Below are 12807 nucleotides of genomic sequence, written 5' to 3'. Positions count from 1 at the left end.
AGATGGAACCAATTTGAAATCACTATATCTGTGAAATTGGGTCCGTCGTTTTGAAACACCCCCTTGAAGTACAGCAGGTCCACATCAGTTATAAAATTACAAAATCGTTTTATAATGAACATATACCAATATGAGCTGGCAGAGGGGGCTTCTCCTGATGCATTCTCAACACTTTATACATATACACATGTATGTATATTTATTTATTTTTCAAGAATCAACATGAACCATAGTAACATGACTTTTGCCTAATTCTGTCAGCTACTATATTCCTAAAATCTTAAACATGAAAATAACTTACATTCACTGAAGTTTAGCTACTCTGAATGGACAGAACATTACAAAAAAAGTATTCTATGCCAATCTTTTCTGCATTATGCTCAATATTAAAGTAAATATGGGTCTGTGAAAGCTCTCCTTTTTAAATTTTCTCTTCCACACATCAACCTGCAGTATATTTGCATCTGGCAACAGCAAATATTAAGCTTCTAACAGAAAGTAAACTTACTATCTGGTTATTTTAATGCACCTACTTGTAACCTTGCACATCTAGAAAATGTAGCCACAAACAGTATCTTTGATTGAACAAGGATCCAAGAGAGACATTTAAACTGTGTACTAAAAGTTTAGGCCAAATACCAGAGAAAACTTTCTAATTCAAAAGGGAAAAAACAAACAAAAAAACCCACCACACACACACCACCACCACAACACACACACACACACACACACACACACACACACACACACACACACACACAAAAATCCAACAACAACACAGAAGCTCTAAGGAGGTGTTGGTTGAAAAAAAACACCATTGCCCTCCTTTATCACAAAAATCTACCTCCTGACAACACCAAAGCCAGGCAAAAGCTTTCAGGAAACTAATTTCAGCCTGGATGCCCAAGAAAACTATATCTGGAAGATCCTCCGTTGTCTTTAATATAATATGATCAACCTTCAAGACTGAAAGTCAACATGAAATTCCATGTACCGTTGAAGCAGACATTGGGTCAGGCAGACAATCTAGAAATATTTTTAGTTGTTAAAGATTTTTAAATGGGGCTTGTGAGGACATCAGTTTGTAGCAAACAAGGTTCCACAACTCTGCTTATGGATAAATTGCTTTGTTGTGGAAGGGATGAAATGAGAGATTAAAAACTCTGCAATAAGCTAAACGCACAGAGACACAAGTTTACATACAGAATAGATCTCAAAGTGCCACTTTACCCCTCTATGTTCACATCCATTTGCTTTACATCAGCTCCCAATCACGCACTATTTGCTCCCAACTAAATAAAAACCAGACATCTACTAGATAAAAACAATCCTTCAAAGGCATATGTTTAAAAGTGATGACAGTCTCCCTCCATTTCACATTACAGGTAAGCCAGTCCAATGGCTACCTGATGAGAACAGGCAGAATGCTGCATCTCCCTTCACACATTCTTGTGTAAGCATTGATGTTTCTCTCACTCGCTGGTTACCCTCAGACAGCTGGTTTTATGTCTTGGTTAGGATTGGCTTTTCTCCCTAATTTACCCAGCTCAAATTGGTTCAACCACAAGATTAGATATGTGACACTTCAGTTGAAGCAGGAATAGAAAATGAGGAGGACAATCACCTTTTCCAAGGGCTTGTAAATCTTTTTAGGTGCATGTAAGGTTGTGCAGGCAGTTCTTTTCCAGAGAGAGGTGGTTAAAATTAGCAGGCAAGCTACACTTCCCATTTTAGTGTAACCCACCACTTCTGCAAATCCATGAAGACAACACTGAAAATTTAAAGACTATGCCTTGGCAGTCTTGTTATTATACATGTCCACAGAACAGAAACAAAATTACTTGTAACTGAGAGAAAAAGCGACATACAAAACTTGAAGGAAAAAACCTCTAGCATTTAAGAATATTTTTGTCTAGTGGACATCAAGGGCATTTTATTTTTAATGTAAGAATTTAATGGGGGCAGGAAGCCCAATAATTTTTTAATCATGACTTCTTCTGTAACCAGTACTTAATTTTAAAAAATACACACACAAAAAAGAATATATTACGAAGCAAAACAATACAAGTTATCTAAATGAAATGCTTTCTCTTGCCTCAGGTAGTTTTTTAAGGTTGCTCTGCACTGAGGAGGGGTAGGGTTTTCTGACTTTCAGAAAACAGTCACTGCATAGTTACTCTGAAGTAATTAAATGACTTGACTATAAGCAGCTTGATGGTTTTGAGCCACAATTATATAGCAAATTTCAGAGTCAGATAACCCACATCTCTTTTCATGTGTTTTGCTTGTTTAACTCAAATTGAATTTCATGAATAAGGAACCTGAGTAGTACCTGAAGACTGTTCTCCTTGGTAAAGTTCAATCCTGAATCAAAATGAGACTCTAGTACAAATTCCAAGTAGACAGAGCACTTTTTAATCACAAGATAAAGTCAATAAATGACTTGACTCGTTTCTCTTTAAAAATAACTAGCAAATGAAAATAAAAATAGTTAATAAAAACTCTCCCAAAATTGCTAATAAAGGGGGAGCAAAACTAGAAATGGAGAAGCATCAAACACATTATGAGAGTATGAAAACAGAAAGAGAAGAGAAAGGGACTACTGAATAACCTGATGAAGATGAAAACCCCAGCCTTGTGGGCAACAGGATTATTACTGTCGGAGTCAATTTAAATAAAAATATAATGTATAACCACACAATAAATAGTTCAGAGTTTCTTAAATAACTCTTAATCCCAAGACATACAGCACTCCTCTTACTGTAACTGGTCCCTTTGTTTTAGTGATACTATTAGAGTATAATGAGAAAGATACATGGTAATGTAACAGAATGAAAGTATCACAAAGCCGTCAGTCCCAGCCAGTGTTACAAAACACTCAAGTTTTTGTTGTTAAGGCATCCACAGGCTTTTAAGGGTGAAGGCTGTGGCATCCGTCTCTCCAGTCATTAATTCCCCCTTTCTCAAAATACCTGGTCTCATTTCACATAGGGGGCAGAACATGTCCTGGGGTGGGGAGGCAGTGAAAAACAGAGCACGCATTATGATGGAGTGTCTATGATGAAGACTTCAGAGAAAAGTATTGATGGAATCAATACCTCCTGCAACACCCTAGCATGCGGTATTTCCTACTCTAACACATCTCTTGACAAAATACATGGGCTTCTGATAACCATCATTTGGACAGTATTTCCTGAGGGAAAGCAAAGTATCAGCCAACAAGAGAGGACAGAAGAAAAGCATAGCTTGTCTCTACCCTCTCTCCTCCTTTCTTTCCTCACCAATGGAGTAGACAAGACAAGCACACACAGCCAACCCTTACTCTTAAGAGAGGATTACAAATGTTGAGGTAGAAGAAAGAAACCACACAGTGTAAAGCCAGACAGAGAACACATGTAAACATCATCCAAATAAAACAAAAACAAAAAACAAACACCCAAACCCACCAAAAAACAAAACAAACCAAAAAAACAATGAAACCACCACACACACAACACAACACTAGCACTGCAGACACTGTTACTATATGTAGCAATTTTAGTATGGTATTTTTTTTTATCATGTACGTGTCAAATCTTATTACTATATTATTGACTGCAAGTTCTTATGAGCAGTGGAAATCTATTAAAACACAAAGTTGTTTACAAACATAGAGGCATCTTTTAATTTCTGAAAAACCTAAAAGTATTACCAACAAACTCTGGGTTTAGAGCTAAACCTAGTTGCACAATGGACCTTCCCCAAACTCAAACTTAAGACTTGTCATGGACTAATACAGTTTACAAGAACTTTTGTTCAAATTCAGTCCCACAATTTAGAACACGTCAATCTGTGCTATTTAAATTTCCATCAGGAATTACTAAAATGTGATATATTAAAAAAAAAAAAAAATCACAGAGGAGTACCTAAAAAAAAATTTTTTTTTAGAACTCGATGAAATTTTTAAAAGATAGTTTAAGGTTCTGAGTGCATTTATCCTGTTTTCATACATTTCAATTGCCTTCAGCCTGAAAAAAACCTTCAAAATTCCTGGTCCTAGTTAAATACTTACCATGATACCACCATTTTGTTTTCTTTGGGTTCTTGTTACACGTTCTTACATAAAATGAGTTATCTGGAGGTCGCCTCTGCAACAGAAGAAAAGACCTACAAATAATCAAACAATCCGCATATTGTAATACACGAGCTACTTAATAACCTTATGAAGGCTACCGTGTGAGTGCAGTGAAAATGAGGTAACAGGGAGGGCTAGACCTTTGTCACGAAAAATCTCTTAAGGATCCAGGTAGCAGATCTTACTGGAAATACTCTAAGCAAAGACTCAATGAAAAATAGCAAACGGTTTGGAAATAGATAGGGGGAGAAATCATTAAAAAGAGAGAAAACAACCCACAAGAAAGGAACAACTATTGTTCAAAAAAACCAAATGAAATTAATTTGCAGTTTGGGACCAAATTCTAACAGATTAGATCCAATTCACATCTGTAAGCCTCATCTTGGATTGGGTGAAAAAATTTAAACAAACATCTGTATCTGATTAATACTTCTTATGTTTCAAGTTTTTTCCTAAATGTCATCATTATGCAAAGTCACAGGACACAATACAATGCCATTTGGGGAGTGTTTTTCTACCACATACACATGACTGAAACTGACCAGGATGTGACACAAATCGGTATGTTTGGATAGCACAGATGTACGAGCTCTGACCACATCTAACTTCCACATATATTCCACTGCAAATGAAATGGTCAAGAGTAAAAGCATAGTCTCTTTACAAAAAAGGCCTAAGGTATCAGTGCCACTCATCTATGACCAAAAAGGCAGCTTAGCACCATTTCCTTTCCTGAAATCTTGAAACAATCAAGATCACCAAAACAGTACAGTTGCAAAGCATTACAAACATCTGCAATAAAGACATTTCAATAGTCATTTTGCACGGCTCTTTTTCCAGTAATGATATATGAGCAGGTTACCATGAAAACAGTTACAAAGTACTTACTGTACTGTTTATTTCATAGTTCTACCTTAGAATTTTTTCAGTCATAGAAATGTAGGTAGAGTAGTTTTTCCTATTTTAGAATCTAAGAAATAAAAATCTCACTTTGCAAAATAGAAAATTATTAATTTATCCTACTCCGACAGTGCTAAAAAACCCCATACCTTTTCTTTGCAGCTGGAAAGCATGCTAATAATGCTAAGACAAACAGATTGCACTGAGAGTGCTGGAGACCAGTCTTCTGTTAGAATGGATAAACAGATATGACCATTGCTATAAACATGAGGATGAACAGGAATATTGTCTCCAGTAAACATGACCTAAAAAAAAAAAAAAGGCATAATTGTAAAGTATTGTCCACATTTTCAATAAAACTGTATTGTTTTTGAGAAAACATTAATATCTTATTTAAGAAGTGGTTCCGTCATTGTCACTTACACTAAGTAACACTCTTTACCATGTTCAGTTCACTAATTTTTGGAATGTATTGTTTGAAATGTAAAATTTTAATAATGGACACCTAAAAGCTAGTGAAGTTGAAGTTAAATTAATGGTTATATGCTGGATTTTTTTTTTTTCTATGAATAGTTATACAGCATAGAAAAATGCCAAGATAACAGTGTAAAGACATCAAACTAAACTTGCTATGTCCTGCAGCCTTAGTCTTTTATGTCTTAAGGAATACATTTGCCTAGCCAAAACACTGGATTCTAACGTTTTCATAAGCCACAATAACATACGCCAGGAAACACCAGATTCAAAAATGAGAATTTCTATAACCCAGACACAACAGAAATTAAGTTCTGGATAACTCATCCAGGTTCCAGCATAAAGAGTAAAATGCATCAATCCTATTGGCTATAAAAAAGGACATGTACAACTGAAGCACGTTACCATATAGGAAATACATTTAGATAATTATTTCAAATGGAATATGTTTTCATTTGACATGGAAAAATATGGAAGAACAGCTTTAACTCCTTTCTATTAAAAGATAATATCCTAGTCAAAAAAGGTTAGAAAAGCACTTTTGAAAACTATTGCTCTTACGTCAAGTCTTCGTCAAACACATAGCTGGCTTAGGACCAATGGAAATGGAGTAAAACTGAAACCTTAGTAGCAGCTTTATCCCCCTGAGCTCCTTATCCAATGTAACCACTATCATCTTTTATGCAGTGACGTAATCAATCTCTACCACTCACAACCATAATACCCAGAAGCCTCTTATGTGTTTCTATGTTATACAGATATATGTATAAACATAAAAACATGTACACACACACCCCACATCCCTGATTACAAGAAAGAAGTGACACCATCATACAGGAAACAAATTAGACAGCTTAAACTATTTGCCAAATTCCAGATAGGTTTGTAAGACAGTAAAACAAGGGATGGAGAATAATCTTTCATAAGTTTTTAAGCTGATATTTCTTAAGTGTTGAAGAGCTTACCTTTATAATCCAGTAACATATTTCACTTCTAACAAATGTCTTCCTTTTATATGAAAACAAGAACTAGGCACACCAGGTAAGTAAAAGCATGCACACTATGACAGACAACATATATTTAAAGGCAGAAAACAACTACATGATTACGCAGCAGAAGTGTAAACTGTCAATTCACCGTAACTAGATTTGAAGGAGAGATAATTACGACCGAGAGGTCTGTAGTATAGAGTGAACTTATGGCACAGCAGCATTTTTATAACAGAAATTTTAGCTATCTATAAGAATTTAAGTACTGCATTCTTGATTTTCTAAATTGTCTTCTGTGCTAAAAATCAGTGTGTGTGTAGGGATGCCATTTGCTGTTTTAGAACAAATTGCTCAGAACCACACACACAGATTGGGTAATGAGTATAAATAGTATCTACTTGGAACTATGGAAGCGGCTGCTCCCCCGTAAGTCCCCTATGAGTAGTTCACTGCAAACTGATGGGGCGGCCACTTTGTTCCTTAAAACCTAAGACTGAACATGTTTATGTAATGTTTACGGTTTAAGTGTCTCTCACAGACCGTGCTTCAGTTTCAACACCAATGAGAAAAGTGTCAGAGATCACTCTTGGAACTTTGAGCTGAAACACACAGGACTAAGGCACTCTTGCTTTCCTTAGAGTCAGGAATCATTTAGGTTGGAAAGGACTCTTAAGATCACAAAATCCAACCATTAACTGAACACTGCCAAGTCCACCACTAAACTATGTCCCTAAGAACATCATCTACGTGTCTTTCAAACACCTCCAGGGATGGTGACTCCACCACTTCCCTAGGCAGCCTGTTCCAATGCACGGCAACCCTTTTGGTGAATAAATTTTTCCTAATATCTAATCTAAACTTCTCTGGCACAACTTGAGGCCATTTTCTCTTGTCCTATCACTTGCTACTCCGGAGAAGAGACCAACACCCTCCATGTCACAACCTCTGTTGAGGGAGTTGTAGAGAGTGATAAGGTCTCCCCTCAGCCTCCTTTTCTCCAGGCTAAAAAAAACCCAGTGCCCTCAGACACTCCTTGTAAGACCTGTGTTCCAGACTCTTCACCAGCATCGTTGCCCTTCTCTGAACTCACTCCAGCACCTCCAAGTCTGAAACAGTATTTGAGGTGCAGCCTCACTGGTGCCGAGTACAGGGGGACAATCACTTCTCTAGCCCTGCTGGCCACACCATTCCTGATACAAGCCAGGATGCTGTTGGCCTTTTTGGCCACCTGGGCACACTGCTGGCTTAGATTTAGCTGTTGTCGACCAATACCCCCAGGTCCTTTTCCACCACCAGGCAACTTTCCAGCCACTCTTCCCCAAGCCTGTAGCACTGCCTGGGCTTGTTCTGACTCCAGTGCAGGACCCAGCACTTGGCTTTGTTGAACATCACACAACTGGCCTCAGCCCAACAACCTAGCTGGTCCAGATTCGTCTGTAGAGCCTTTCTACCCTCCAGCAGATCAACACTCCTGCCCATTTTAGCATCATCTGCAAACATACTGAGGGAGCACTCGATCTCCTCATCCAGATCATGGATAAGGATATTAAACAGAACTGGCACCAACAGCCCTGGGGAACATGACCTGTGGCCAACTGGATTTCACTCCATTCACCACAACTCTTAAGAGCCCAGCCATCCAGCCAGTTCTTTACCCAGGAGAGTGTGCATGTCCAAGCCACAAGCATCCAGTTTCTCCAGGAGAATATGTGGCAAACAGTGTCAAAGGCTTTATTAAAACCTAGGTAAACAACCTCCACAGCTTTTTCCCCTCATCGACTAAGTGGGTCACCTTGTCATGCAAGGAGATCAGGTTATTCAAGTAGGACCTGCCCTTCATAAACCCATGTGAACTGGGCCTGGTTCTTCTGAATGTGCCATATGATGCCACTCTAGATGCCTCAATACAAAGGTCAGACTGACAGGCCTGTAGTTCACTGGATCCTCCTTCTAGCCCTTCTTGTAGTTGGGCATCATATTTGCCAACGTCCAGTCAACTGGGACCTCGCTGGTAAGCCAAGACTGATGATAAATGATGGAAAGTGGTCTGGTGAGCACCTCTACCAGCTCCCTCAGAACCTTCAGGGGGATCCCATCTGGTCCCATAGGCTTGCATTTGTCTGCGTGGTATAACAGGTCACACTAAACATTTCCCCTTGGTTTATGGGGTTTTCATTCTGCTCCCCATCCCTGCCTTCTAGCTCAGGGTGCTGGGTACCTGAAGCATAACTGATCTTACTAATAAAGACTGAGGCAGAGAGGCATTAAGTGCCTCAGCCTTTTCCTCATCCTTTGTCACTATGTTCCCCCCTACATCCAATAAATGATGGAGACTCTCTTTAGCCCTCCTTTTGTTGCTAATGTATTTATAGAAACATTTTTGTTGCCTTTTATAGCAGTGGTCAGATTCAACTTTAGCTGAGCTTTGGCCCTTCTAAATTCCTCCCTGTATAACTTTACAACATCCTTGTAGTCTTCCTGAGTTGCTGCCTGTTCTTGCAAAGGTTGTAAACTCTCCTTTATTTCCTGAGTTCCAGCCAGAAGCTCTCTGTTCAGCCAGGCCAGTCATCTTCCCCACCAGCTCGTCTTTCAGCACCTGGGGATGACCTGCTCCTGCACCTCTAAGATTTCCTTCTTGAAGAATGACCAGCTTTCCTGGACTACTCTGCCCTTCAGAACTGCCTCTCAAGGGACTCTGTCAGCCAGGCGCCTCAACAGGCCAAAGTCTGCCCTCTGGAAGTCACAGAATCACAGAATCGACTGGGTTGGAAAAGACCTCAGAGGTCATCGAGTCCAACCCTTGGTCCAACTCTAGTCCGTTTATTAGATCATGGCACTAAGTGCCATGTCCAATCTCAGTTTAAAAACCTCCAGGGACGGCGAGTCCACCACCTCCCTGGGCAGGCCATTCCAATGCCTGACCACTCTCTCTGTAAAGAATTTCTTTCTAATATCCAGCCTAAATTTCCCCTGGCAGAGTTTAAGCCCATGCCCCCTTGTCCTATTGCTAACTGCCTGGGAGAAGAGACCAATCCCCACCTGGCTATAACTTCCCTTCAGGTAGTTATAGAGAGTGATGAGGTCACCTCTAAGCCTCCTCTTCTCTAGACTAAACAACCCCAGCTCCCTCAGCCTCTCCCCATAGGTCTTATGCTCAAGTCCCTTCACCAGTCTTGTTGCTCTTCTCTGGACTCGCTCCAGCACTTCAATGTCTTTCCTGAACTGAGGGGCCCAGAACTGAACACAATACTCCAGGTGTGGCCTCACCAATGCAGAGTACAGGGGAAGGATCACTTCCCTTGTCCTGCTGACCACGCTATTTTTGATACAGGACAGGATACCATTGGCCTTCTTGGCCACCTGGGCACACTGATTGCTCATGTTGAGCTTCCTGTCAATTAGTACCCCCAGGTCCCTTTCTGTCTGACTGCTCTCCAGCCACTCTGCACCCAGCCTGTAGCGCTGCAGGGGGTTGTTGTGACCAAAGTGCAGGACCCGGCACTTGGCCTTATTGAACTTCATCCCATTGGAATCAGCCCATTTTTCCAGTCTGTCCAGATCCCTCTGCAGAGCCCTCCTGCCTTCCAGCAGGTCGACACTCCCTCCCAACTTGGTGTCATCAGCAAATTTGCTGATGATGGTCTCAATCCCCTCATCTAAATCGTCAATAAAGATGTTAAATAGGACTGGACCCAACACTGACCCCTGGGGAACACCACTAGTGACTGGCTGCCAGCTAGATGCAGCCCCATTCACCAGCACTCTCTGGGCCCGGCCCTCCAGCCAGTTCTTAACCCAGCATAGAGTACACTTGTCCAAGCCATGGGCTACCAGCTTTTGCAGGAGTATATTATGGGAGACAGTGTCAAAGGCCTTGCTGAAGTCCAGATAGACCACATCCACGGCTTTCCCCTCATCCACCAGGTGAGTTACCTGATCATAAAAGGAGATCAGGTTGGTCAGACAGGACCTGCCTCTCCTAAACCCATGCTGGCTGGGTCTGATCCCTTGTCCATCCTGAAGGTGCTGTGTGATTCCATTCAGGATGATCTGCTCCATAACCCTGCCAGGCACTGAGGTCAGGCTGACAGGCCTGTAGTTGCCAGGGTCAGCTTTGCAGCCCTTTTTGTGGACTGGGGTAACATTGGCCAATTTCCAATCATATGGGACCTCCCCAGTGAGCCAGGACTGTTGGAAGATGATGGAGAGAGGCTTGGCAAGTTCTTCTGCTAGCTCCCTCATCACCCTAGGATGGATCCCATCTGGTCCCATAGACTTGTGAGGATCCAGATGGCTCAGTAAATCACCAATTATTTCCTCCTGGAATACAAGGGGCCTATTTGGGTTCCTATCTCTGTCAACCACCTTCAGAGATGAGTCCAAGATAGCAGTTCTGCTGACTGCCTTCCTTACTTCTCCAAGAATAAAAAACTCTACCATTTCATGGCCTCCAACCATCACATCACCCACAAGTCTTTCTCAATTCATGAGCAACAGGTCCAGTGTGGCACCATCCCTAGTCAGCTCACTGACCAGCTGTGTCAGGAAGTTGTCTTCCACATGCTCCAGGAATGTCCTAGACTGTTTCCTCTCTACTGTGTTTTATTTCCAGCAGACATCTGGTAAGTTGAAGTCCCCCATGTGACAAAGGCCTAGCAATAGTGAGACTTCTCCCAGCTGCTTACAGAATATTTCAGCTGCCTCTTCATCCTGGTTGGATAGTCTGTAAGAGACTCCCACTGGGATATCTGCCTTGTTGGATTTCCCCCGTTTCTTACCCAGAAAAAAATCATATAGTCGTCATCATCAAGATTTAGACAGTCAAAACACACCACCTCGCCTTCCTTGTCTGTCCCTTCTGAAGAGTTTATAGCCATCCATCATAGCACTCCAGCTGCATAAGTCATCTCACCATGTTTCCATGATAGCAACTATACCATAGTTTTCCTGCTGCACAATGACTTCCAGGCTCTTCCAGTCATCTCCTCCTTCCTTTTTTAGAGGAGCAGGGGTGATAGCCAAACACTACTCTTACCACTCACATTCTGTAACATTCCCATCAGGTAATGTAGGGAGAGCTGGATGTACAGAGTTCCTTTTGCAGCCTAGTAGTATTGCTGCCTGTTTAGTTCTCTATGTTGCCGTGAAAGAAACACAGTATCTCACATCTCAATTATAACCACTAGATTTTCAGGCCACTCATAAAGATGTCATGTATGTATGAGAATCCCTACCACAGTATTCCCCCAGCTGTATTAACAATGGCAGCAGACAAGATGCAACAGGCTTAAAAACAAACTAGGAAAAAGAGAAGTTGAAAGCAGAAAGAAAAGGGATGAAGGAGCAGTTTGCTGTTTACTCCTACACTGCAGTGAAGGGGACAGTCTTATTTTACCCTGTGTTGCTCTTTCATATGAACATCAGCCTCAAAGAAGCCTTCAGCTTATGCTGCTCTTTCATCTCCTATGAAACCAAGTAGACCATCACAACACTATACTTCACTGAAGTAATTTTTAAAAGGCATCTGCACAATGTGTTTAATACAAACTGAAGTAACTAAATTTCATACTAGGATATGTGGATGACACTAATATTCAGCATATGTCATGGAGCTATAATCTAAAGGTAGTGTTAAGAAAAAGAAAGCAAGCAGTTACCTGAGGCGAGTCAAAAGGATACCGACTACTAAACTTAAATAGAAGCTGAAATTTCTCCCCTTCATATAGTGTTCCTGGAGCACCTTCCATGTCCACAATCCACCTAAGGAATGTGAAAAAAGTGTTAGAATTATGGACTGACAAATTACAATTTTACTCCTGGAGTACAGGACTAATCAAAACAATTACCAATCACAGTCATACCTTCTAAATTCTCCCTTACTACCATAACTATCACAAAAGTCAATGACACTAGAAATCTACATTTGAAAGCAACAAACTTTACATACAGGCATTGATATAGTGCTGCAAATTATACAAGTAATTATGACTTGAACTCACCACAGACCAATCATTTCCCAATAAAATGACTGTTAAAGTGAGGAGAAAAAAAAAAAAAAAAAAACAAAACCTGAAACAAAAGACCTGTTCCAAAGTTTATTCCTACACAAAAACAGCCTTGGAAGGAAACAAACTAGTACACATTTTCTTTCATGTTGTTTCACTTTTCTGTCAAGGAAATCATCAATACAGTTTATTAAAACAAAATCTGCATCCAAGGGGGAAGGGCAATGCTCCTCTTGCACTTACATCTGTGAAAAACTCAGAAATTAAATGGTATGTAAGCTGGCAGGTAACAGAGCCAAAACTGGAAAAGTTAATAGTATAAAAA

The 12807-nt window shown here is 40.5% G+C and overlaps 1 protein-coding gene across 1 annotated transcript in view; it reads right to left on the bottom strand.

Moving 5' to 3' along the window:
* UBE2W (ubiquitin conjugating enzyme E2 W) overlaps positions 1 to 12807 on the bottom strand; it is a 36767-nt gene that overhangs the window by 3283 nt on the left and 20677 nt on the right. The window contains exons 3-5 of the mRNA XM_082045127.1: positions 12135 to 12237; positions 5164 to 5319; positions 4052 to 4127 (exon numbers count right to left, since the gene is read on the bottom strand). Of these exons, the coding sequence (XP_081901253.1) occupies positions 4052 to 4127; positions 5164 to 5319; positions 12135 to 12237 (335 nt within the window). The remainder of the gene's footprint in view (positions 1 to 4051; positions 4128 to 5163; positions 5320 to 12134; positions 12238 to 12807) is intronic.

The sequence above is a fragment of the Streptopelia decaocto genome (genome assembly GCF_964273445.1).
Source record: "Streptopelia decaocto genome assembly, chromosome: 2".
NCBI classification, from domain to species: domain Eukaryota; kingdom Metazoa; phylum Chordata; class Aves; order Columbiformes; family Columbidae; genus Streptopelia; species Streptopelia decaocto.
The sequence above is the reverse complement of the archived record's forward strand: the minus strand, read 5'-3'. Positions and strand labels throughout refer to the sequence as shown.